We start from the raw sequence: 26,500 nt of genomic DNA on the forward strand, positions 1-26,500 counted from the left end.
AAAGTAGGAGGTAGGACTGTGTGTTTTTTATTGTAAGAGCTCTATCCTATCTACAGCAAGAGTACTGAGATAATCAGGCCCTAACCCATCCTAGTCTACCACTTAATTGCATTTTAATCTGTTAAAAATACGTTTTCCAGGATTAATATTATTTCTCATAAAGACCTGTAGTTGAGCCTATTCTTATGTTGCCAGGAGTCTCTTTGTCTGAGGCATGAGGAAACAGAAGGAGAGAGTTCCACTGGTGAGAGTGATATTTCCTAGAGCAGAGCTGGAAATTCAGTCCCCAGTCTGTTGTTAGAGAGTGCCTCTCATACATTTGCATGAGATATTTCATAAGTAAAGAATTACTAAGAATGTGGACCACATCTTACAAATCTTCCTCATAGACATAAACCAAGATTACTCATATAAGATTTACTTCCCAAAATAACTTCCTCCTTCCCTTGTAACAACAAAAACAACAGCAACTACTACAACTACTATTACTATTACTACTACTACTGCTATAACAACTACTACTACAACTACTATTACTACTACTATTACACTACAACAACTACAACTATTACTACAATTACTACTACTACTGCTACAACTACTATTATTACTCTACTATTACTACTACTACTACTACTATTACTTCAACTACTACTATTATTACTAGTACTACTGTTACAACTACTACTACTACAACTACTATTACTACTACTATTACACTACAACAACTATTACTACTATTACTACAACAACTACTACTACTGCTAGAACAACTACTATTATTACTCTACTATTACTACTACTACTACTATTACTTCAACTACTACTATTATTACTAGTACTACTGCTACAACAACTACTACTACAACTACTATTACTACTATTATTACACTACAACAACTACTACTACTATTACAACTACTACTACTATTGCTACAACAACTACTATTATTACTCTACTATTACTACTACTACTACTATTACTATGACTACTACTATTATTACTAGTACTACTGCTACAACAACTGCTACTACTACAACTACTATTACTACTACTATTACACAACTACTACTACTATTACTACAACTAGTACTACTATTACTACAAATACTACTACTACTGCTATAACAACTACTATTATTACTCTACTATTACTACGACTACTACTATTATTACTAGTACTACTGCTACAACAACTACTGCTGCAACTACTATTATTACTCTACTACTACTACTACTACCACTACCACTATTACTACTACTACAAGTTTTAAGTAAAACCAACTGACCCAGAGATTAAATCTGACAGAGTATGCAACATTCCATAGCCATAGTTCTCCTATCTCTCCAAAGGAAGTAAAAGAATGCATTTATTTCATCATATCTTCTCTATGGCCGAGATTACCCCTTAATATCCTCAATCATTGTTTTTCTTTAATTTCATTTCTGTTATTTTAGTCATTATATATATTGTTTTCCTGCTTTTATTTACTCTGCTTTAGTTCAGGCAAGGTTTCTTATGTTTTTCTAAATTCTTCACATTCCCCATTTTTTAAGACAAAAGCCACCTTTAAGGTATCAGAATGACTACGCCCATCACAATGGTACATATCAACAAAACTTCCATCTTATTCATATACTGATGGATCCTCAATATTGTAAGTTGCTTCCACCTTTTCCTCTTTTTCTCAGGCATGGCTTATTTGCTTCCTTGTGGCTGTACACAGTGACTGATTGGACTCAGAGCCTCCCATATGGCTGTGTTTCAGACCTTTGAATCTAATATCCCCAGGGATGGAAGAGAGCAAGTCTCTTTGACACAGTCATGAAGTTGGTCAAGACTCTGATGTGGTTTTCTAAATGGTTTTGATGAATCCTTTCCCAAAACAAAATAGAAACTCCATGATCCCAGCCCCCAGGTGTCCATAGTTAAATTAATATTCCTGGTGATTCAGCAGGAACATTGAAATATTTGTCATATTAAAAGCCTCAATTCCTCTTAACAAGGATAGGAATGCCTTTTTCAAAAATGCATATTTACTCCTCTCCTTCAAACCTCTGCTTAACAAATTCCTTTTCCAAAAAGCCTCCCTACATCCCTAGAGATTTGATCACTTTTTTACTTGGGGGCCCTCAACACTGAGGTTTGTTCTGTAATCTGTTTGCATTATATTAATTTGCACTGCGATACATTGCTTTAAGTCGATCCAACAATTCAATTAGGCAAACATGTGCTACATTTATTAAAGTCAATACTTATTAAGAGCCAGTTCAGTACAGCGTAAAGGGCTCTGTATTTGGAGTAAGACCTGGGTCTGAATCTTAGCCCTGCTACTTATCACATAGATCATTCTGAATCAGTTAACTTCTCTGGCACTGAATTGTTTAATTAAATCTGTGATTCTAAGATGAGTGGCTGTCATGTACAATGCACTGTATATATATACACGTGTATATATATATATATATATATATATACATATACATATATGTATATATATATATATATATATATATATATATATATATATATATATATATATATATATATATATATATATATATATTCTGGGGGTACAAAGCAAAACTAAAACAATCCCAGCTCTGAAGAACTTATTCCCTACCTGCAGGTGGGATACTATATACACACAGATAAGAAAATAAGAGAAGATGAAGAAAGAGAGAATGCTGCAACTGAGGAAATGATAATTACTAAACTGAGCCTTAAAATTAAGGATCACTTGCTTTTTTTTTTTTTTTTTTGTATTTATATTCCCAATGGCTAATAAAGTGCCCAGAATATAGTAGGTGTTTAATAAATGCTTGCTGATTGACTGACTGATGAAAGAAAGATTCTTCAAATTTTAGATAAGGATGGATTTTATTCCAGGAATAGGAAATGACCTATAAATGGATGGAGGCAGGAGATGCAGTATCAAGTTCAGAGAATAGCTAAGTTTAGATTGAAAGTGGCATTTATAAATGGAAGCAATATGGCTGGAAAAGTTAAGCTGGAGATTGTAGAGAGCCTCAAAATGCCTGGTTAAAGTGTTTGTATTTTATCTAGCGGCAATAGAGAACCCTTAGGAATTTTTGCGTGGTATGGCAAAATGGTTAGCTATATATTTCATCTTTTTTGCACATGTGTAGAGGAGTGGATATATTGTTCCCCATCATAAGAGGTGGCTTTGGACCTAGCACCTCTCCTCTGATCCCTTCTCAAAGCTGAGAGAGTAAATGAGACAAGGAAAAGAGATGGGGACTGCTTTTTGAATCTATACACAGAGGCTATTCAGGTAACCACTTACCTCGGCAGGTAGGCAAAGGAAAGTCCCATGTGGCACTATTCTCAGAACTGGCATGGCAGGTGAGCACTGCATGTCCCTCCAGAAAGAAGCCAGTGTTACAGCTATAGCGGACCTTATCTCCCAGGTTGAAAGTTGTGCCTTGTTGGATGCCATTGGGAAGTCTTCCCGGGTTCCCACATGTGTGACTGGGGAGAACTGTTAAAAGAAAGAAATCATGATTAGTCATTAACCAAAGTCTTTTCTCTTTTTTCTTATCTCATCAGAAGAATCATTAATAACCCTCTTTCTATATAGGCAACAAAATTTAGAAAGGCTTCCCATTGCCTAAAGGCAAAAATCCAAACTACATAAGCCAGCAAGCAAGGCCCTCCAACACCTACCCCCACCTACTTTTCCAAATTTCCTTCCTTCAGCTAAACTGTAGGTGCTTTAGCTCCAATGAATGACCTTTTCTGTTGTATGAAATTCATTTACATATTCTCTGTTTATCCAAATTCTGCTCACCCTCCAAGACCCAGTCAAAGTCCATTCCTTTTGGCCTTGACTACTCCACTTATAATGTTTCCTCCCTCCTCTGAATTCCAAAGCACTCAACTCAGCAGACAATCATTATACAGGGCCATTCATTACGATTCATCTTTTCATGAGTGTACACATCTTATTCTTATTTCCTTAGTAGACTTCAATGTCAAAGCCCAAGGCCTGGTAGAAGCCCCTAGGTCCACATGAAGGAAAAGCTCAGGGAGTTGCATGGTTGTTTATACAGAAGGACAGCTCATTCCTTTTACTAGGAGCCATTTACCTGGGGCCTTATCGAAAAGCATACAAATACCCCTTCACTCCCAAATGTCCAATTTCTTACATTTACATTGCATGACTCTTACAATGATTCAAACCATACACCCCCACTTTTTTAAAAAATGAGAAAAATGAAACTCTAAAGCAGTAAGTGATCTGCTCAGAATCACAAAAGGGATGGCATCTCAGGATCCGAAGATTACTAAGATAAAGTGATAAGATAAAAGGGCATTCTATTTCTACCTCCTTTATTTGTTAAAACTACATTCTAACAGAGCAGAATACCTTTGGCTTTGCCATTTAGTCATTTTTTCAGGCATATCCTACTCTTTATGCTACCATTTGGGCCTTTTGTGGCAAAGATACTAGAAAGGTTTGCCATTTTATTCTCTAGCCAATTTTACAGATGAAGAAACTGAGACTAACAGTTAAATGACTTGCTTAGGGTCACACATCTAGTAAGTGTATGAGGATAGATTTGAACTCATGAAGATGGGTTTTCCTGACTTCAAGTTTGATACTGTATGAACCACCTAGTTATCCACCTTTGGCTTAGAAGGGACTCAAGAAAAATTTCCAAGTTCCTGATCTGGAGCTCTGCTATATCCCAAATACTATTCTAGGGCCAGAACACAGGTGACAACAAGTGGCACTTATCTCCAAATCTGCCCTCTGGGTCTCCCTACCTAGATTGTAAGTTTGTGAATTTTAATGAGGGGTATGACATTATTTTACCCTGAGAGGGGATATTTATTAGTGGGCGTTGATAAACTAAGCTGTTCTGATGGGTTACTTACACTTCTTGAAGATTAAATGCCTAAACCTAGCTCAGAGAGGGCTATCATCTTTAGCAGAGGGCTAAGGAATGAGAGACATTGGCAGAAATTTTCAGAAGGTGGGGAAACAGGTGAATAACAACAACAGATAGTATTTATATAGAACTTTAAAGTTTGCAAAGTTATCTTATAAATATTAACTCATTTTATTCTCACAATAACTCTGGTGGATAGGTACTATTATTATCCCCATTTTAAAGAGGGAGTAATTGAACCATAGAGAGAATAAGTAATCAGTCCAGGGTCATACAATCAATAAGTGTCTGAGGCCAGATTTAAAATCAAGTCTTTTTGATTCCAGGTCTAAAACCCTATCCACTATATTACCCAGCTACCTCTTAGATTAGCCATGGGAGTCATTGCAATGTAGGAAAATCTTTTTTCCCCTATATGTAAGGCTCAATCTACATCAGGTCACTTTAGTGTTTTAAAGGTTCATTTTTCTCATTTGTTTAAAAAAAGTGGGGGAGTTGACCAAAGTGGTCCCTAAGATATTTTTCAACTCTCATTCTATGATTCCATGAGGTATAGATGCTCAGAGAGTCTGATGGATCTGTGGAGCCCGAGATGGAGGGACAAAGGTCTCTGGGGATGTCCAGGGAGTCTGGTGGACTGTGCTGTTTACAGAAAGTTTAGCACTGAGGGTTGCTTCTAAAGTCAGAGAACATCATTTACAATTCCTCATCTCAGAGCCAGCAATGATTCCATTTCACCACATGTGCTTTCTCTACCTTTCAGAGCCATCACCTTCCATCCTTTCATTGCCTTACTCTGCCAGAAGAGTTTGGCCCAAGGTGGGCAGGTGGAGTAGTGTTAATTCCAAAAGAAAAGGAGCCCAAGGTGAGGGGGAGGGAGAGAATCAGGGTAAATGAGCTGAGAATTGGTATAGAACTAACGTTTCATTTTCTGCAACAAGACGCAAAGACCCAATTTAATTAAATTACTAATGTCAAATTTCTAATGAACCTGCTTCGGCTTTGGGGCTTTCTTCCTTGGAAATTAATGGCTGGAACGTCACTATAAATAAAAGTCGATCATTTTTAAAAGTCACTCTCCAATGCTTGCTGCTCTTTACTTAATGAACTCTTAACAATCGGACCATTTTGACCTGTCTCTTCCTGGGGGACCTATGCTATGAAAAATGGGTGTCTGTCCCCCAAGATCTTTCACTTTGTTATCCCTGAGCAAATACAGCATCCCTATGAAAATAGGAAAGGCTTGGAAAGACAATGCTTGCTAGGAGACAGCTGGATGGCTCAGTCTTGAGAGTGACTTTTTTTTTAAACCTCCAGCCTAATTCCCTATTCTGTGCTTTTTAATAATGTCAAGGACAACATTTAAAGTGCAAGCCTTTGTGATGTGGCCAGCATACAACTTACTGGACCGACACGAGAGATTAAAGACAGACTGCTAAAGGAGGCTTTGGAAAACACAATATTCTCTAATTTTCCCTACGAGTTCCTTGGAGTAGATATTATAACCATTCAGGCTCCCCTGTCTATAAAAGCTTCCCTTTGATTGCTTACACAATGAAGAGCAGAATATTTACATCCGACAGTGCATGGAACAATATTGTTAAAGCTTCACCCTACATTGACCAATTCCATCATAGATTAGCTGTAGGGAGTTTCATTCCCCCACCCACCCTAAGAGTTCCATTCTTGACAATCAGCACAATAGCCTCTGTGATTGTGTGACAATAGATTTTCTTTCTGGCTGGAAGACGACAAAGGTTAAATCATCTCCTTTTTGTTGCTTTTTTTTTTTTTTTTTTTTTTTTTTTAATTGGAGACTTTGTTTCCCATATAGCAATGAAAAGTGGTTTGTTATTTCTGGAGAAGCAGTGTTGTGAATCCTTATTTCTTTCTGCTAACTAGCCAAAAGGAAAATGTGAAATGGAGATAGGAGAGAATGCTGAAGGACGCTATTGTGGTAGCTGGGACAATATTGAGTTCTAGGGTGAAAAAGGGAGGTCATATCATCTATTTCCCTATCTCAGGTAGGGTCATATTAGATAATTTTTTTAGTCAAGTCAGATTGAAATTGAGAAAGAGGGATAATTCTTGGGAATGTTAGAGAAAAAGCCAGAAGAGACATAGGACTTTGCCTTTCCAGTGTGTGAGGAAGTGGGGAGTACAGATTTGGTTACTGTTAAGATTTGATCCCTTTCACCTTGAGAGCCAATTTAAAATATGGAATGAAGAATATCTTCTTATATTCAGCCAGCTAGTGGAAAACCCATACTGGACTGGACATCAGGGTCAGACCCCAGAAGAGTCGTTTGAGGAAATATGACTGGGTAAGAGTAAGAGTTTTCTAGGGACATGAGGCAGCATTTTTTCTAGGATTCCACTGCCTTCTTCCCTGAAAAAGAAACAGAAATGTTCAGAGTCATGAGTTGATGGGAGATATATGGACGTTTACAAGAGATTTCAAAGGGGTATAATGATGACCCAAAAGAATGAGGCTCACTTGAATTCTTCCTGCTGGAGAGGAGGGTATTGGTTTGCTTTGGGGAGGTAGGGACTTTTCATCTCTGCCCAGGAGTTGATTTGGAGAAGGGGTGGGTTTCTCTTTAGGTTTTATTTGTTGAATGCCTACAGACTACAGGCTTCTTGGATACACACCCCAAACTTCAAGAACAGCCCAGTAGTGCCCCTGGGAACATATAATCCCCTTCCATTTCCTTTCTGTCTCTATGCTTGTGAGAATGACTGTTAGGATTCGTAGTAGAGCTAGCTTTCCCCCTGCAGAGAAGTTAGTTATCTGGTAGATGAGCATATTTGTTTTTGAGCTAAAATGTCCCCAAAGTAATCAGTGTATATTTCAATTCTGTGTGTTCGATAAATATACACCCCTGTTTTCAAGGAGAAATCTGTGTGTGAGAGAGAAATGTACTGGGTGCCATCTGCCAAGATACACAGCAGGGAAAAATGCGGGCAAAGCAGAATCCTTAAGAGAGGGCTATTTAAGGCCAGTTTGATCTGGAGCAAGAGCAGGAATACTCTAGGTCCATGGAAGTGCTCTCAGTGATGACAGAGGAGACAGAGGAAGGAGGATTCTCTATCTCCCAATCCTAAGCAAAGACCTGAAATAGTTGGTTTTATTTCCCCTACTGGCCTGTCACAAGATGAGAAAGTCATCATTATTCCACTCATTTGGGTTAAGGCATTGTCTCTGAAAGACTGTAAATTGCCACTACATTGCTTGGGAAGAGGAACATGCTGACTTATTTGTGACATTACCTTCTCCTACAGGAGGCCTTCTTTGAGCTCTCCTCTCTTCCCCAGAAGTCAGCATTCTTCTCAACCACAAATGATTTTAATTTATTTTGTAAATCCTTTGTGTTTGTTTATCTGTGTACATATTCTTTCCTTAAATAAAATATAAATTTCCTGTTTCCCTCTCTTCTATGTATCTCCAGATCAAGCACACTATCTGGCACACAATAAGCATTTAAAATATGCTTATTCAATGAATGCTTATTATATTAATTTATCAGCTAGGATGCGAATCTGAGATGTGAATATAGAAGTAGATCTGTTTTGATGGGGCCAAGGTTCCATAAAAGTCTGGAGTGAAGAGCTGATAAGAACAGGTCAGAGTGAATGGGGAAATTGAAGAACATGGAAAAACCAAAGAATAGCATGAATGATCTCAGTGCTCAAGGATAGAGACAGTAAATTGGAAGAGAACAGAGACAGCTATAATCTATTCTTCAGCTCCCTCACAATCTGACCAAGGAATGGCTATAGGGACAACTATAAGCCCCAGGAAGGTGACATGAGGGTTTCTTCAGTTGAGCAAGGTAAACTTGATTTCTTGGGAGGACCACCCATTCTAAAATTTCTAAGTGTCATTTTAATAAATTCCTCAATATTCTCTATAAACCTTCAAATATTTTAAAGGCTATAAAGTGAAGGAAGGTGCTGACTTTTTATTCTTAGTCCTAGAAGAGACAGATGGCTACAAGTTGTAAGAAGGGAAAAAAGTTTCTGCATGAGATCTTAGGTCTGAGACTGAGTGAGACTTTAGAGGCTAGCTAGTCTGACTTCCTCATTTATAGATGAAGATACTGGAGTTCAGGGAGGTTAAGAGAGTTGTCCAAAGAAAGTATTCAAGGCAAGATTTGATCTCAGGTGTCCTCTGACTCCAAAGTCAGTGATCTTTCCTATGTTACAGGACATCAGGAATACCAAGGCAGAGCTGTGGATCAACTTATCGTGGCAACATTCCTAACAATGACAAGTGCCTCCAAGTAAAATGGGACAATTCCAAAGATAGTGAGTTTTCTATCACTGGAAGTCCTCAAGCAGAAGCTGAATGATCTCCTCTGCAGGCATGCTTTAGTAATAGCTAATCCTTCAAATAAAAGGCTGGTATAGATGATTTCTAAAATGCTTAGAATTCTGTTATTTGTTGATTCTTGGGGATAGGTCAGTTTTACAAAAGAAAAAGCTATTTCCCACAATCACACAGCTCTTTTCAGAGCAATAACTAGAACTCAGATCTGGGAAGATCTGGTGCCCTTTCAACATTGGAGGTTTAACATGAAGGAAGGTTGGTATTCAATAGATCATGACTTTATGATTTTCCTGTGTTTTCAATCTGATGCAATCTGAATCTAGAATCACAGAATTCTATCAGTGAAAGGAACCATAGCATGAGCTGATACCCTGAAAGGGTAAATCCAGACCCTGATGAACATTTCTAGGGATGAGGAACACAAACACTCTACTTAAGGAGGCAGCCATGGTGGGACAGTTGTAATTATTAGGAATTTCTTCTTTATCCTAAGTCCAAGTTTGCTTCTATATAAGATCATAGTTTTGCAGTTTGAGGTCAAACAGACTGTGTCTAATGACACTTTCATGTGATTAACCTTTATATGATTAAACAAAACAATTCAACAAACATTTACTAAGTACCAATGATGTGCAGGGCTCTGTACTAGGTTAAAGTCATACGGATGAGATACGTTCTGTTCTTAATGAGTTTACAATCTAATGGGGGGGGCATAGGTAATAAAATTACTATGATACAAAGGAAAATCAAAAAAGAGAACAGAAATTACAAGAGAGCAAAGACAACATTGAGTGAAAATACCATAAACGTCTCTGAGGAGGAGGTCAAGGGTCTAATTTGGTGAGGGTGTTGCCACCTGAAGTGGACCCTGACAGAAGGAAGCCATGGGTCATATTAAAAGGACATCCACTACAGCAAAGCCAAAAGGGTGAGAATTATAGACTGGATGGGAGGTGAGGATGTTGAATCATCCAATTTGGCCAGAATGTAGAACAGATGAAGAGGAAAAGAAGTAGATTAAAAAAACTGGAAAATCAGGGCAAGATTGAGGAAGGCCTTGGAGGATCAAATTAAGAGTTTATACTTTATTTGGCAATGGGAACTAGAGGAGTGATTTAGAATATGAGTAGAATAGAATAGAATAGAATAACAGAACAGGATAAGATGTAATAAACTGGGAAGAGAACTGAGAAATGAAGTCTAATTCTGGGGTTATTATGCAAATCTAGGTGAAAAGAAAAGAGTATGAACTGGAGTATTGGGAGTAAGACTGAAGAGAAAAGGATGGATCGGTCAGTCTACCAAGCATTCGTGTACATGTGCAGACACTGTGATAAGTCCTGGACATATGAATACAAAAAAACAAAATAAACCAAACACCAATCCCTGCTTTTAAGGTACTCATATCTGACTGGGGAAGATTAGTACAAATTTTAAAATTTATAACAAATATGAGATAATTAACTGTGTATATATATATATATATATATATGTATATATATATATATATATATATATATAGGCTAAATATATATTAAATTATGATATGTTATAATCATATATAATTATTATATGATATATTTATATTACATGATACATGATTATATTATATGATTATATGTCATAATTATGTGATATAATATTATTATAATATATTATAAACCTATTAAATATATTTATATATAAACATATTTTAAAAATTAAATAGAATATGATATAGTTTGGGAAGGAGAAGTTTCATATAGAAGATGTTATCTGAATTGCATTTTAAAGTAAGAGAGAAACCTTGAAAGAAGGACAAAGAGGTAATGCATTTCTTGGATGGGGGGAAGAAAATGAGTGAAAGGCATGAATAGGAAAGATATTTCACAGGTAGAATGGACAGTGCTTGACAATTGATAAGATGCAGAGCTAAGGTGGCACCCAAATCCCACTAGGCTGTATAACGGGGAGGAAGACTATACCATTAACAGAAAAAAACATGAAAAGACTCATCTTGCTCTGATTTCCAGTCCCATTTCCTCTCCTTTTTAGAATCTGACTTTAAACTTAGGCCCATTTTCAGCTGCTGATGCTATGTTAGCTCAGACAGAGTAAATGCAACCTGAATCCAGATAGAAGCCATCATTTCCTGACCAATAAACACTTAAATCCCTTTGCCTTCTCTAAGCTGTGACTGGAAGGCCCCGTGGAATGCTATGCTTATCCCTCTAGCCCTACATTCCTTTTACTTTGTAGCTAGGATCATTTCTTCCCACCCAGAAAGGATCCCCAGAAATCCCATTTTCAGACAGGACAACATAATGCTACAATATATTATGTAATATCTTTTGTTAATTTGTACTGTCTTGTGTTGTACACTGTATTGCCCAATATAACTTCAGACATGATATATCATATCATGTTGTATCATATCACATATCATGTTATGTTATATCATATTGTATCATATAATAGCTTTTTATATTTGAAGACCTAGATTTAAATTCTCCCTTTGACATATATTGGTTCTATGCCCCTTAACAAGCCACCCACTTCTCAGTGCTTGAAGCACATCTCCATGACTATAATTTCCAGAAAGTACCAATCTACAATGGTAGAGGAATTTTGCTCATCTTATATCAATGAAATCATAAGTCCAGTCCAAAAGAAATTGTATTATATTATGTTGTGTTGTTACATTATACTATGCAATGTTATACTGTTGCAATTTTTATTTTTTTAATTTTAATTTTTAAAAGCATTATTGTTGCATTATTTATTTTTAAAAGTCTTTTATTTTCAAAACATATATGTAGATAATTTTCAACATTCATCCTTGTAAAAAATCAGATCAAAAAGGAAAAAAATGAGAAAGAAAACAAAATGCAGGCAAACAATAAAAAAGTGAAAATACTGTGTTGTTTGCCTGCATTTTGTTTTCTTTCTCACTTTTTTCCTTTTTGATCTTATTTTTCTTGTGCAGCATGAGAAATGTGGAAATATGTATAGAAGATTTGCACGTTTAACATATATTGGATTATTTGTTGTCTAGGGGAGGGAGTGAGGAAAAGGGAGGGAAAAATTGGAACACAAGATTTTGCTAGGATGAATGTTGAAAATTATATATTGTAGCATTATGTTGATCTGTCTGAAAATGGGACACAATCCTCTCTCTGGGTGCAAATGGCTGTTTTCATCACAAAACCATTGGAAGTGATTTGAATCACCTTGCTGCTGAAAAGAGCCACATCTGTCAGAATTGATCATCCTATAATCTTCTGTTATTCTGCTGTTATTCTATGTTGTATTATGTCAAATTATTACATTGTAATATGTCAAATTATAATATGTGCTAATTTATATAATATCATGTCATTATATTATCAGTGTTATATTATCTCATATCACATTTGAACCTAAGAAACTTAAACAATAGAATGACATAGGATTGGATGTACCTGCTAATTGAATTGATATCTTCCCTCACCCATGACTCAACCTTCTCCCTTGCCTTTGTTTCTGGTTCTGCCTTGGTTCCCTCCAAGGTGTTCAGTTTCATAGAACCATTGAGTTTCAAAGCTAGAGAAGGAAACTGGGATCATCATCATTTAATCTGACTTGTCTCTGAATAGAGATATAATCAGCAACATTTTGTAGGCATCTTTTGAGCTTCATCTGAATACCTCCAGTGATGATGGGAAACTCACTATCTATTGCTCACTGTTAAGAAATTTCCTTACATGGAACATTGCTACATCTGTCTCTCATAATTTCTTTTTAATTTTTTTTTCTGAATTTAAAAAAAAAATTCTAAATTTTATTTTTTACTCTGAATTTATTAAATGCATAAAAGAAAATACTAAATATAAAGCAGAACAGAAAAATAAAAATATATATGAAAAGGTAAATATTATACATAACTTCCTTTTATATATAGTATACATGTATGTTCATATATGTATGTATACGTAGCTAGAGAAATTTAACAACTGTTTTTCAAAGCTGTTTGTCTCTATAACTTCTACCCATTGGACCCAGAGAAGGGGAAGTTCAAAATGGTTGGTTTTATGTTCACTTCATCTCATCAGTGCTTAGAAGTCGGACACAGTATGGAGAGAGGTCACCATTAGTCCCAATGAGAAGAATTTTATTTTGCAGCCTCCTGGTAGGCCCTCCACAGCACTGGGGAAAGAGGGATTCTTAAATAAGAGTTAAGATTAAGTTACAATTTAATCTTAAGATTCACTCTGCCTTAGCAGGTGGGAATCATTATCCGCTTCTGAGAAGAAGGATGATACTGAGATGGAGAAAGTAAAATGATTATGAGCACAATATAAATTCAAAATCTAAACAAGCAATGATTGAAAAGGGAAGGAAGATGGGGCTTCTGAGTCACTCAAATACTCCTGTTTTCTGGAAGAAAGAATTGATGGAGGCAATGTGGTCCAATGGAAATAGTGAAGCAAAGTTGGGACATCTCAATTCTAGTCTCTGCTCCATTCTTTAATAGGGAACAAGTTATTCCCCGTAACATTTCTCTGCATTTCAGTGTCTTCATTTACAAAAGAAAAGTAAGAACCTGCCATTTACTAAGTCACAAAATTGTTTTGAGGGAAGTGCTTTGTAAATAAAGTGCTATTTAAATGTGGCTTATCACTATTATTAAGATTAATGCCCCCTGAAGTGTGCCCCACCCCAACAACTCCCACTAGGTACATGAAACAAATCATTGCATAGAGAATGACCAGTATTGGGGCACATACAAAGTCCTAGACAATACATACTCATAGACACACAGATACACACACACATTCATAGATAAAGATATAGTTTCAGGCTCACAAACCTACTCATACACTGAGACAGAGATAGATTCATAGGCACACACAGAGACACACATTCACAACTAGAGACACCCTTAAATAGCCCCCCACTCACAGATAGCTGTACTCACAGGCAAATCCACAAAGATACACTCATAACAGACACACTCACATAGGCAAGCAGACTAGACAAAAGACCCTCACAAGACAAAATGATTTGTAAACATTTTCCAAGTCCCATGCCAACAAATACAAATTACTCTACTACCTAGAAGAGGGAGGCAGCAAGCAGATTCTCCAAGCAAATCTCTTAGTGGCTATTTTCTCTTTAAATGGGGGAGTTTGGTCTCCTTTCCTTTGCAAGTCTGGAATCTCATGGTTGGCCTTTCTGGGAGGAACAGAAGATGAGAAAAACTGGCTCTTCCCAGCCAAATTCACCAGAGATTATTCCCTACCAGGGAGCTAATGCTAGGTGACCAAGTAGATAACGTGCCAGTCTTGGAGTTCAAATCCTTCCTTGAACATAAATTAGTTCTGTGAATATGGGCAAGTCATTTAAATAAGGATAATAATAGCATCTCCCTTCCAAGGTTATTGTTAAGATTAAATATGATAACATTTGTAATGTCCTTTGCAGAATTTAAAACTATAAAAATGCTCATGATTATTATTAATGATGCTAATAGTAAGAAACCTTTATGAAGCACCTTGTAGTTAGGAGGGGATTTCACAAAAGCCCTGTATTCATAATAATTAGCATTTATATTTCCCTTTAAGTTATTTTCAAATAGTAACTGATTAGATCCTCTCAGCAGACCTGTGAAGAAGGTTCCTGCTATTATTATTGTCAGCATAATCATTCCCCTTTTACAGATAAGGAGACTGAGGCAGTCAGAGGCTCAGGGACTTGCCCATAGAGACTCAAGACTCAGGACCAATTGTCAGGGCAGTGTGCCACCTCACTTCTGGGAAGGTAGTAGTACAAGAATGATTATTTCCATATTTCAGATGAGGCTTAGAAAGGGGAAGTGATTCATGAATCTATTAAGAAATATGACGGGTTGGTTCATTGTTCTCTTCAACTTTCTTTTTACCAGAAGGGAATGCAGCCTGGCAAATCCATTTATGTTGAGGAGACTATTTAGGGAGTTGGAGTAAAGAAGCAAATAAGGGGAGAGACTTGTCTTCAAAGCCTAAGGTTTGTGTTGTCCATGGGTTTCCTTGTTGCCTGAGGCTGTCATGGTCTTATAGTCATAGCTTTAGAATTTGAAGAGAGTTTAGAGTAGGAGATCCATAAGCAATTTCAAGAAGTCTGTGAATATGGATAAGAAAGAAAAAAAAAAAAAAAACACATCTTGATTTTCACAAACTTCTAACCGAAATCTTTTGTTTCTTTCCATTATGAATGTGGGCTACAAACTGCAGTAGAACTTGTGACTTTGTCACCCATAGAAATCACAAGTATTTTCCTATCACATTTGCGCTGTTACATATAGCTTAAAATACTATTTATACTCACTACTTTAAATTTTCTCTAATTATTAGAAATTCTAACTTGTCTATATTTTAAATAGCTTGTCTTGTTACTTAATACATTAATAAAGAAGCATGTATATTACTAGACCATTTTTTAAATTATTCTGATAACTACATCTTAATATAATTGGTTTCCTTTGTAATTGTGTGAATTTCATTTTATGTATTTAAAAGCATGATTCTAAAGAAGGGATCCCCAGGCTTTACCAAACTGCCCAAGGTATCTCTGATGCAAAAATGTGAAGAACCCACATTTTAGAGGTTGTTTAGTTTTCATTATTTTGTTCCCTTGTTTTACAAATGAGGAAACTGAGTCTCAGAGAGATGTGACTTGTCCAAGACCACAGAGGCATAATTTGAACCGAAGTCCTTTAAATGTAGAACTCTACAGTTTAGTCACAAGAGATTAGACACAAAATTCAAGGGAAGAGTTTGGTGTTGAAGTAATGTCAGTGTGAAAGGGCATGGATTGGTCCAATGCTCTGGGGTGCTTCCAAGGGACCCATAGGTAGAGATAGTGTTTCAAAGCATTAATACAGTGAAGTTTGCTAGAGTTTGTATCCTTGACAGACTAGAGAATATCTTAGTAGGGACATTCAATCTCTATCTGACAGCAACACTGTTTTTTAGGCTAAAATCCTATAGAACTTTTTGCTCAGCTCAACAACCTGCTTGGTCTAATAATTTAAAGGGATCTTGCTGTCTTCTTCTTCATAAATCTTATTGCCTTCTGTGAGTTGGACTGGAGAAATGGTGACAAAAATTCTGGCAGCATTGATACTCTTCCCCTAGTTAATGCAGAAACCACAAAGACTTGCTCTTCATTTCCTCTTTAAACTCCCTTTTAACATGAATCATTCTGTCCTTCTGACTGGAACAAATTTAACATCAAAGAAATTCTTGAGATATTCCAAGAAGTGCTGCAAATTGTATCCCCTCAAAAAGAGAATACCAATTGACATATGGAAGAAGTCTATTGGGAAAATAAAGTAAGGGAGTCATTAAAATAAAGGAGATTGTTCCTGGTATTTATTGTTAGATTTGTTTAGGAAGGCTATCTGGAGGAGGTAAAGTTTTTAGTTTTGCTTTGGCAAAGAGATAAAAGAGTAGCATTTCAGGAGAAGGAAATATCTCTAGACATAGATGTGGAGGCAGACTAAGTTGTGTATGGGAGGGACAATAAAGACTGAATTTAGGAAGGACAAAGCAAAAGGGGCACCTTTAGAAGTGGGCTCAGAAGTGTAATGCACTATAGCATTACAATTGCAAATACAAGCTGTGCTCATCTCCAAGAATGTATGAGACCACACTGTCAGGGGTTGGAAGAATGGATGACAAGGGACAGGTAGGGGAAAGGGATAAGGAGATTAGGATGTGTACTCACTGAGGCACACTGAGTTGTGTTCTTACAGAAGAGACTTTAGAATAATGATAATCAGCATCTGAAATAAACCTGTCTAGACACTGGGGGCCACTGTTGAGCCAGCCACCTTCTGACAAAAGCCAACTGTTACCTTGCTTTCTCCAAGAAAGATTCTAGGATCTGGCTTCTGAGGGGGAAAGATGATCTTCAGCAGGACCTTCTTCTGATTGCCTGATTTACAAAAGAGAGATTTTCCTTACCTCTTGTCTGTGGGAATAGGGATCTGTAGATCCTGAGGGCTCCAGGGCTCTGGATAGAGGATGGGTATGACACTGAAGGGCTTTTCCCTCTGAAAGCATGATCTAGGACACTCCTGGACCAAATTCAACTTTTCCTCCATGTCATCAACTAATATCTATCTGCTCGTGATGCCCCATTATCTAGTTCTTTTGTCTCTCTTAGCTTTGCTTACTTAAACTCTATCTACTCTTTAAAGACTAGCCCAGGTCCCTTCTCTTCAGGAAGCTTTCCCCATCGAGGCCAGCACACAATAATTTCTCTTTCTCCTCAATTCCCAAAGCTCTAATAGTTTGAAATACCACAATTTTATCATTCATGACCTATTGTCTTAGAAGGTAAGTAATTAGAATAGAAGCTCCTTGAAGGCAAGTGTTTTGCTTTTGTCTTTGTATCTCTAATGTTCAGTATAGAACCTAGAAGATGTTTAATAAATGTTTTTGATTGATGTTCAATATTTTCCGTGGACTCTTGTTACTATAAATTAGATTGGAAGTTCCCTGATTTCAGTATCACCTACCTGCAGATGAAGAAAACACTTCTGAGGTCAGAGAATGTTTTCTACATCTGCAGGTAGGTGATACTACAGATGGAGAACTGAGCTTTAAGGATGGTCTTCTACTGTCTAATCCTGCCTCACTAGCTTCATCCTAATCCCTGGGTCCAGGACTTTTCTTGGAGGCAGGAAGATTTGAATTTAAATGAAACCTCAGAATTTACTAGCAAAGAGACCCTGGACAAATCACTTAATTTCTGTCTGCTTCAGTTTCCTCAGTTGTGAAATAGGGATAATAATGACAGTACTTACTTCCTAGGATTGTTGTGAGGATCAAATGATATATTTGCAAAACACTTAGCATAATGCTGAAACATAGTATGTGCTTAATAAATGCTTCCTTCCCTACTTTCCTTCCTTCCTTCCTTCTCTCTCTCTCTTCTTTCCTTCCTTCTTTCCCTCCTTCTCTCTCTTCCTCCCTCCTTCCCTCCCTCCTTCCCTCCCTTCCTTCCTTCCTTCCTTCCTTCCTTCCTTCCTTCCTTCCTTCCTTCCTTCCTTCCTTCCTTCCTTCCTTCCTTCCTTCCTTCTTTCCTTCCTTCCTTCCTTCCTTCCTTCCTTCCTTCCTTCCTTCCTTCCTTCCTTCCTTCCTTCCTTTCCCCATAACCCTTATTTCTAGCTCATTCACAGGAAGGAAAGAAAAACAGGATAACAAGAAGACTGGAGATGATGGCATGCAAAGGCATGAAAGAACTGAGGATGTTTGTCTTGAAGGGAGAAAACAAAATTCCATGAATCTGATTATTATTTTTTGAAATACTTAAAAATATGTATAAGTAACTGCTTTATAGTAAGTTTTCTTTTCAAGACTTAATTAAGATGTTACCTTTTATGGAAAGTTTTACCTGATTTTTCCACTTACTAGTGTTACTCAAGTTTCCTCAAATTATCTAGTATTTACTTATCTATGTAAATTTCATATTCTCTTCATGCTTTATTCTCCACCCAGAATGCTTAATCTGACTACCTGCCCAGCTCCACCCTAGTTTTCATACTGGGCCTTGTGCTTTTAACTGGTCAGTTTTAAATCCCAGACCCATCTTCCCACCACAGTACTGGGGAGTCCTCTCTCCATCTCCCCCCAATACTTTCCATCTCTTGCTCTAAGAACAGTAATCAAATCAACACTGATGTTCCCAGAAAGGACATAACAGTTACATTTCTATGCTGCTACTCACCAAACTTATTATTTCTTAGACCAAAATACTCCTTGACTACCATTTTCCCATGTTGTTTTGCTCTCTTAGAATGGAAGCTCCTTGAGGATAGGGGCTAGCTTACATTTTGTATCTGTTTCTTCTTGAGCTTAGGCTAGTGCCTTGATGATACCAGGCATTTAATAACTACTGATTGACTGAATCAATCAAAACAATATTTCCACTTAGGATTTTGTGATTTTTTTTCAGCAATAAAAATAGGAAGAAGAAATAGGTATGGAAATAGGAAATAGGGTTGGAGCTTTGCAAAGTAGACATGGAAGAAGAGAAGGGGGAAAGTGGATTCTAAATATTGGACAAGCAGCACTGAAATGGCTAGCCCGAGGATCCAAGATGGGTATGGAGTCAAAGGAAACACAAACTGGGATGATAAACTAGAACAGTGTGGAGGAGTCAAGGAATGTTATTCCTGGTTGGCATTAGGAATAAAAAGCAAGTTAAGTTTTAGGAAGGAAGGGGAAGAAATGAGAGGGAAGAAGGTTATAGACAAAGAAAAGAAGAAACTTCCTGGAGCTAAGGAAGTCAAAGTTTGGCATGTCAGATGAGTCATTGAGAGTGTGTGCTAAAATCTACATCTACAAAAAAAAACACAAACCAGGTATTGAAGTCATTAAGAAAAGTGGAAATGGGTCATGGAAGGTGGCAGACAGCAGTGAGGAGGATGGAAGGTGTGGATGATATAAGCAGATAGCACACATTTCCAAAGACAAGCTTTTGAGTGGTAGCAGGAAGACAATGAAGGGTTGGAGGTGGAAGCGGGCTGCAGGAGGAAGTCAGGAAATGGAGCTCCTTGTCCTGGCTCTGCTATTAATTATCTGTGTAAACTCAGGCTCTCCACCTCTGCAGACCTCAATTTCCTCATGTGTAATAAGAATTCATAATAGGAGGTCATTGCCATATCTAAGATTTTAAGATTTTATTACTGTTTTAGTAGAAGTAAGAAATAAACTGACCCAATCTCCCCTTTTCTTATTAAGTGGGGGATGGGGGAAGGATGACAATTGGAGAAAGGGAGGTCTCTATGCAACAAGACGTACAGGGGATGTGATGTCATCAGAGGAAACCTATTAACTCCAACTCTATTCACTACTCCTTACACATGTCTAATTTTCTCCCACCCAGACTCTTGATTTATAGTATTTTTCTCATCTACAATGCCTTGCTCCTATGTCATCTCAAAATCACAGGAAGGAATAGGAATTGAGAAATGACCTGGGCCAATTTTCCTACTTTTCTGATGAAGACACTGGGCCAGTGAGATCAACTTGATTTGATCTAGGATCCCTGGTGATAAATCAGCATAGATAGGACTTCTCTCAGGTCCCCTGATGCTAAATACAGCATTATTTTTGTTATGTCACAATCCAATCCCCTCCTTTTAAGGACAACAAAGGTCCAGAGGGTTTGTCCAAGATTACACAACTTTGCCAGAGCCAGGACTAAATCCTAGGTCTCCTGACTTCTAAGTGTTGTGTTGTCTAGTTATTTCTCACATCGTTGTCTCCCCACCCATTGTGTCCCTCTTATACCCATCACAATCGGGAATTAAATGGCACAGAGTGTGTGGGACAAGCCATGTTGGACATGCATGAAAAAAAAGAGCCCTAGCTAAAAAGTAGCCTTGCTCCCACAGTTGCATTTATTTCCCCCTTTTTCTTTGTACTGTTCAGTCTTTCTTATTTCCAAATCCTTAGAGGCTAACCCCCTATGTTTCACTTTTTGTGCATGATTGATTACTTTATGAACCAATGGATGCCCAATATTGATGTGTCAGTAAGTATTTAACAACTGCAGCTACAACACACTTCTAAATTTAATATGCATTAACATTTTTTCATTATTTTTTGGGAGTGGGAAGGATGAACTAGATGGTGTAGTAGATACAGTGGCAGGCTTGGAGTCAGGAAAACACATCTTCCCAAGTTCAAATTTGGCCTCAGACACTTACTAGCTATTTGACCCTAGGCAAGTCACTTAATCCTGTGTGCCTCAGTTTTCTCATCTGTAAAATGAACTGGAGAAGGCAATGGCAAACTGCTCCAGTATCTTTGCCAAGAAAACCCCAAATGCAATCACAAAGAGTTAGACTTAATTGAAATAACAACAAACAACCATCACTTTTTAAAATCAGGACAACAAATCAAGAAATAAATCCCTTATTTGTATCATTTGTCAATTTCTCAAATGTAAATGCTCACACTATTTAAGCTAGTTCCAATACTCCTGGGTTCCTTTCTCCTTTTCAGAATTTGTTTTCTTTTTTCCAAAAGAATTTAATTATAACTAAGAAAAGAGAAGTAAAGTTGAAGAATTCAGAGATACTAGAAGTTTCTAGTGATGGAAAGAAAGGATACATGTCAAAATACCCTTATCACATCATAGATGCCAACACAGCTTTCTGAGCTAAATAAGACCATTCCCAAGCAGGTTGATCTGCCAGCAGATGTAGTAGCTATTACCATCCAAGAGGCTAATTCCAATTTGATGTCTGCTTAAAAGACAGTGCTATTCCAAGGTAGAACCCAAGACCCACCCACTTGGTAAGGTGAGGTCAGATTTACATTTCCTGGATCTAATTAAACTGTTGGAACAATTCCTAAAGGAAACCAATAATTCATTCATGTCACAAGCACTTATCTGAAAAAGGATTATAAAGCACTCTATTATGTATATCTGCAAATAGTGGACATTCAATAAATGTTTGTTGACTATTGAATAATGTTAGGATCTGCTCTAGATTCTAAGAATACAAAAGCAAAAATGAAATAGCCCTGCCTTTATGGAGCTTTACATTTTGGTTCCAGTCAAGGCTCCTTAATGTTGCTTGCAGTAACATAAAAGACAATTCCTTCTGACAAGGTGTTGTTTTTTTTTTTCCCCCCACTTACATATAAAATCAACATTTTTTTTTTGGTTACACATCTACATTTATTTGTTTATTTATGAATAATGTTGGGAGAGAAAAATCAGAACAAAAGGGAAAACCATGAGAGAAGAAAATGGGAAAAAAAGTGAATATAGCATGTCAGTTCCTGTTCTCTCTGTGATACAGATAGTGTTTTCCATCTAAAGTTTATTGGGATTGCCTTGGATCACTAAACCATGAGAAGAACAAAGAATGTCATAGTTGATAACACATTGAACTGTGTACAATGTTTTACTAGTTTTGCTTCTTTTGTTTTGTGAAAAGATGTAAATCTTTTTATATTAGTATTTTTTATTAAAGCTTTTTATTTACAAAACACATGTATGGGTAATTTTTCAAAAAGATGTAACTCTTTCTAGGATTTTCTAAAATTAGCCTGTTTATCATTTTTTTAAACAGAACAATAATATTCCATTATTTTCATATACCACGATTTATTCAGACATTCCCAAATTGATGGGCATTTACTTATTCTGACAGTGTGTTTGCAAGGCTGGTATCTATATGGATCCATGATTTTACCAGTGTAGGCTCTTCCTCCACTTATGCAGATTCCATGCCTTTCTTGGCATGGTAGATACTTTTTATGAAGTTCTGGGGACAGAAAAAAATGTGTTTGCTGGCACCTAACTTTCTGATGCACTCTTTTCTCCATTGGCAGCATTCTTTGATTCATGGGGCTATAGTTATAATCAAATGACTCTAGTATCAAATAAGATAATATTTTGAAAAATTTTTTGAAAGCCTTAAGAGGCAATAGAAATGCTGGCTATTATTATCTATAGAATAATAGAATTGAGAAGTAAAAGGGATTTTGGAAGTCATTGAAGTCTAAGCCTTTCATTTTACAGATGAGAAAACTGAGGTCCAGAGAGGTAAGCCTTTTCATTTTGTAGAAACAGCCAGAATTTATGCTCCATTAGCACAGTCTTCTAAAATCTGGTGTCATCCCCACACAGTGAAGAAGATTCAGGCAAAGGGCCTGCTTTTTCTGGCTACTAATTAACTAATAATGGCTTCTTATTATTGTTGTTATTAAATGCTGCTGCCATGACATCAGGGAAGTGATACTGTGACATGCAAGTGAATTGGATTTAAGCAGAAGAAAGTTGTGTGTCCCCTCCAGAGCCATCTGGGTCCAATGGCCAGATACAGATCAAAATGACTGGAGATGGACCAGATGTGTTATTTTACACACACACACACACACACACACACACACACACACACACACACACACACATAAGTATTGATGATTACTTGAAAGTTATATGTGCTTTGAGGTTTAGAAAATGTATAGATTATCTTGATCCTCACAACAATTCTGAGTTAGGTAGATATTGTTGTTTGGTCATTTTCAGTTGTGTACAATTCTTCAAGTCCCCACTGAAATTTTCTTGGCAAAGATACCGAATCAGTTTGCCATTTCCTTCTCTAGCTCATTTTAAATAAGAGAAAATTAGGGCAAACAGGATTAAATGACTTGCTCGGGGTCATACTGCTAGTGTCTGAGGCAAGATTTAAACTTAGGAAAATGAGTTTTCTCTGATTCGAATCCACTGTGCCAACGAGCTACCCCACATTACTATCTCTGTTTTATATATAAGGAAACCAATTCAGTTCAGATAAACAACTTGTTTACAAATTAGTTCCAGTGTTACTAAGTGTCAGATCAAGGATTCAAACATTCAATTTTCAATGGGTCATCCCATTCAATCCCAGTAACTGTATTCTCTCAATAAACTCACAGGGCTGGAGGGAAAAAAAATCTATCTGGAACCCCATTTGTGGCTAGTTAAAGTAACATTGATCTTCATTTAAGTTGGTTGAGAAGGAATCATTCAAACTAGCCATTTACCAGGAAATTTGTCTCAACACAGCCTCAGTATCACGTTATGGAAGATATAGATTCAGCTCCATCACTCCAACTTGCTATCTCAGAATAGTAATAAAATTTAGTGATACTCAAAAAATTGGAAAAGAAATTGATACCCATCAATTGGGGAATGGCCAAGCAAACTATAGTAAATGAAGATAATGGAATAGAAATGTTCTATAAAAAATAATGAACAAGCTGATTATAGAAAGGCCTGGAAAAATTTATAAGAACTGATGTGAGTGAAACAAGCAGAACCAGAAATACATTGTACACAATAACAGTAAGATTGTGCAATGATCAACTATGAAAGCCTTGATTCTTCTCAGCAATTCAGTGATCCAAAGAAATCCCAATAGACTTTGGACAAAAAAATATGCCATCTACATGCAGAAAAAGATCTAAGGAGACACAATGTAAATCAACACAAGCTGTGCTCCCTTCTTTTTTCTGTTCTTTTATCTCTCCATGGTTTTTCCCTTTTGCTCTGATTTTTCTCTCCCAACATGATTCATAAAGCAATGTGTATTAAAAATAAATAAACTTACTACAATTAAAAAAATAATGCTACTATTGCCACTGAAAAGAATGGAAGTATTTATAATCCTGTGATCTGTGACTTCCCAATTGAAAACATTCTTCCTTTTTTTATGTCCAGACCCCTAGAATGTAAGCTTTTTGAAGGCAGGAATTATCTAACTTTGTGTTTGTAACTTTAGAATCCAGTACAGTGGTTCATACAGAGTAGGCATTTAATAAATACTTGTTCATTCATTGACAAAGGCAAAGTGTGGAGGAGAAAAAGAAAAAGAAAAGACAAGTAGGAATTTGAAAGAAAAAGCAACGAAAAAAACAGCTCAATACAAAATCTTAAAGAGAAATTTAGTCTAAGATATGGAACAAGTGAGGGTAGTAAATTGAAAGAGACTGCTAGGAACCAAAGAGTTAAGAGTTGAATGATAAAGGGTACTGCTGCCCATAGCTCTAACAATTCTTCTGCGGCTGCTGCTGATGACAATACCAGCTGAACCAAGAGACAATAGGAAAAATCAGTGGATATGGGGGGCACATGCTAAGGAGGATCAGAAAAAGAAAAGGGCCACTCCAAGCTTTTCTAAAATCTATTTCTTTGTGAAGGCCAGATTTCTCCCCCAAGATGGGTTTCTGAGTAGCAACAGGGTCTGTTATTTCCTGGAGACACTTAAATTTTCAAAAGTACCTTAATTCCTAGGAGATAGGAATAATTAAATAGCTCTGAATTGGAAAGGATAAAAGACCTCTTGGATCTGGATAATCTTCCCCTAAAACCCTACTTGAACCTAAAAACAGCTCTCAATTAACTTCCCTGATGTCCTGATGTCAACCAGTCAGCCAATAAGCATTAAATGCTTGCTGTGTGCCATGCATTGTGCTAAATGCTGGTGGAAAGAACATGTTATCAAACTCTGCTACTTACAACCACATGACTTTGGCCAAGTTCTCTATGGGCCTCAGTAGTGTTGTCTATAAAATGAAGAACTAAATGCCCTTTTAAAGTCTCACCCAACGGAAAATCTACCATTGCATCAATTTGGCTGTCCCGGGGTAACCAGACTTGCCTTGCTGTGCTTTGTTACTAACACTTGACCAGGACAAGTAACATTTAATCAGACAGTCTCTTGACAGACACCAAATCATCCCTGTCCCAATTCACCCACAGTCCTATGTTTAGTCATTTTCCAATAAATATGATAGTCCGCCCAGGCTGACTTCAAAATTTGCAGGCCCTTTTTTGTGCTATTATCATGACCTTTAAATATGTCCTTGTCTGCAGAAGATGTCTTGTATCTACCCCGATACAGTTGTAGTTTGTTACCTGCCTGGGGATATCATTGCTAAGTGTGGCAGTTTCAGTATCAAGAGCTCTCCACAAGCTTGTTTCTGTGACAGAACTTCTTAGCATACTCTGTGTGTGTGTGTGTGTGTGTGTGTGTGTGTCTTTCTCTCTCTTCCCCCCTCTCTTTCATTCTCTTTCCCACCTTCTCTCCCTCTCTCTTTCTGTCTCTTTCTTTCTCTTCCCTTCTCACCCTCCTTCCTCTTTTCCTTCCTTTCTCTTTGTCTACCTATAACTGTCTGTTTTCCTCTCTCTTTCATTCTCCTTCTTTCCACTGTTTTTCCCATGTGCTTTCATTACTCTAAGTGCTGACAAATCTACAGAGTTTAATTTGCTTGTAGTCTCTACTCTTTGGCAGTCGACTGATTATAAGTTATAATAATACAAGTATGTAAAAAAGAAGCACAAAGTACTATGGGAAGCTCATAGCACACCTTTTGGATCCCTGGAAAGCATTCTTTAGGTCAGGGATAGGTCTTTAGTTTGTGAGTCATAGACCCTTTCAGATGTTTTATTAAGTCCTCCATAGATACTTTCCCAAAAAAGTTATTAAATAAATAACATAAATATATAGAATTATAAAAAACCAATTTAATTAAATAGTTATTAAATATTTTTAAATAAGTTCATAGATATCAGATTAAGAATTCTTGATCTAGGACCTAAAGAATAAAGCCTTGGGTGTTTAGACTACTTAGAATACTCTTTTCTTCTGCAGCAAGGAAGACTCTTGTCTCCATTTCAGTATATTATATCCCAACTTCTTTCCTGGAGACAAACAAGGAACCCCTAAGAATATGGTTGGT

General features: G+C 36.9%; 1 protein-coding gene across 1 annotated transcript in view; it reads right to left on the minus strand.

Moving 5' to 3' along the window:
• The window catches only part of CSMD2 (CUB and Sushi multiple domains 2), a 988,708-nt gene that overhangs the window by 585,019 nt on the left and 377,189 nt on the right, over positions 1 to 26,500 (minus strand). The window contains 1 exon segment of the mRNA XM_074305059.1: positions 3,310 to 3,504. Within this exon segment, the coding sequence (XP_074161160.1) occupies positions 3,310 to 3,504 (195 nt within the window).

Source organism: Sminthopsis crassicaudata, chromosome 3 (genome assembly GCF_048593235.1).
Source record: "Sminthopsis crassicaudata isolate SCR6 chromosome 3, ASM4859323v1, whole genome shotgun sequence".
In the NCBI taxonomy this organism is placed as follows: Eukaryota; Metazoa; Chordata; class Mammalia; order Dasyuromorphia; family Dasyuridae; genus Sminthopsis; species Sminthopsis crassicaudata.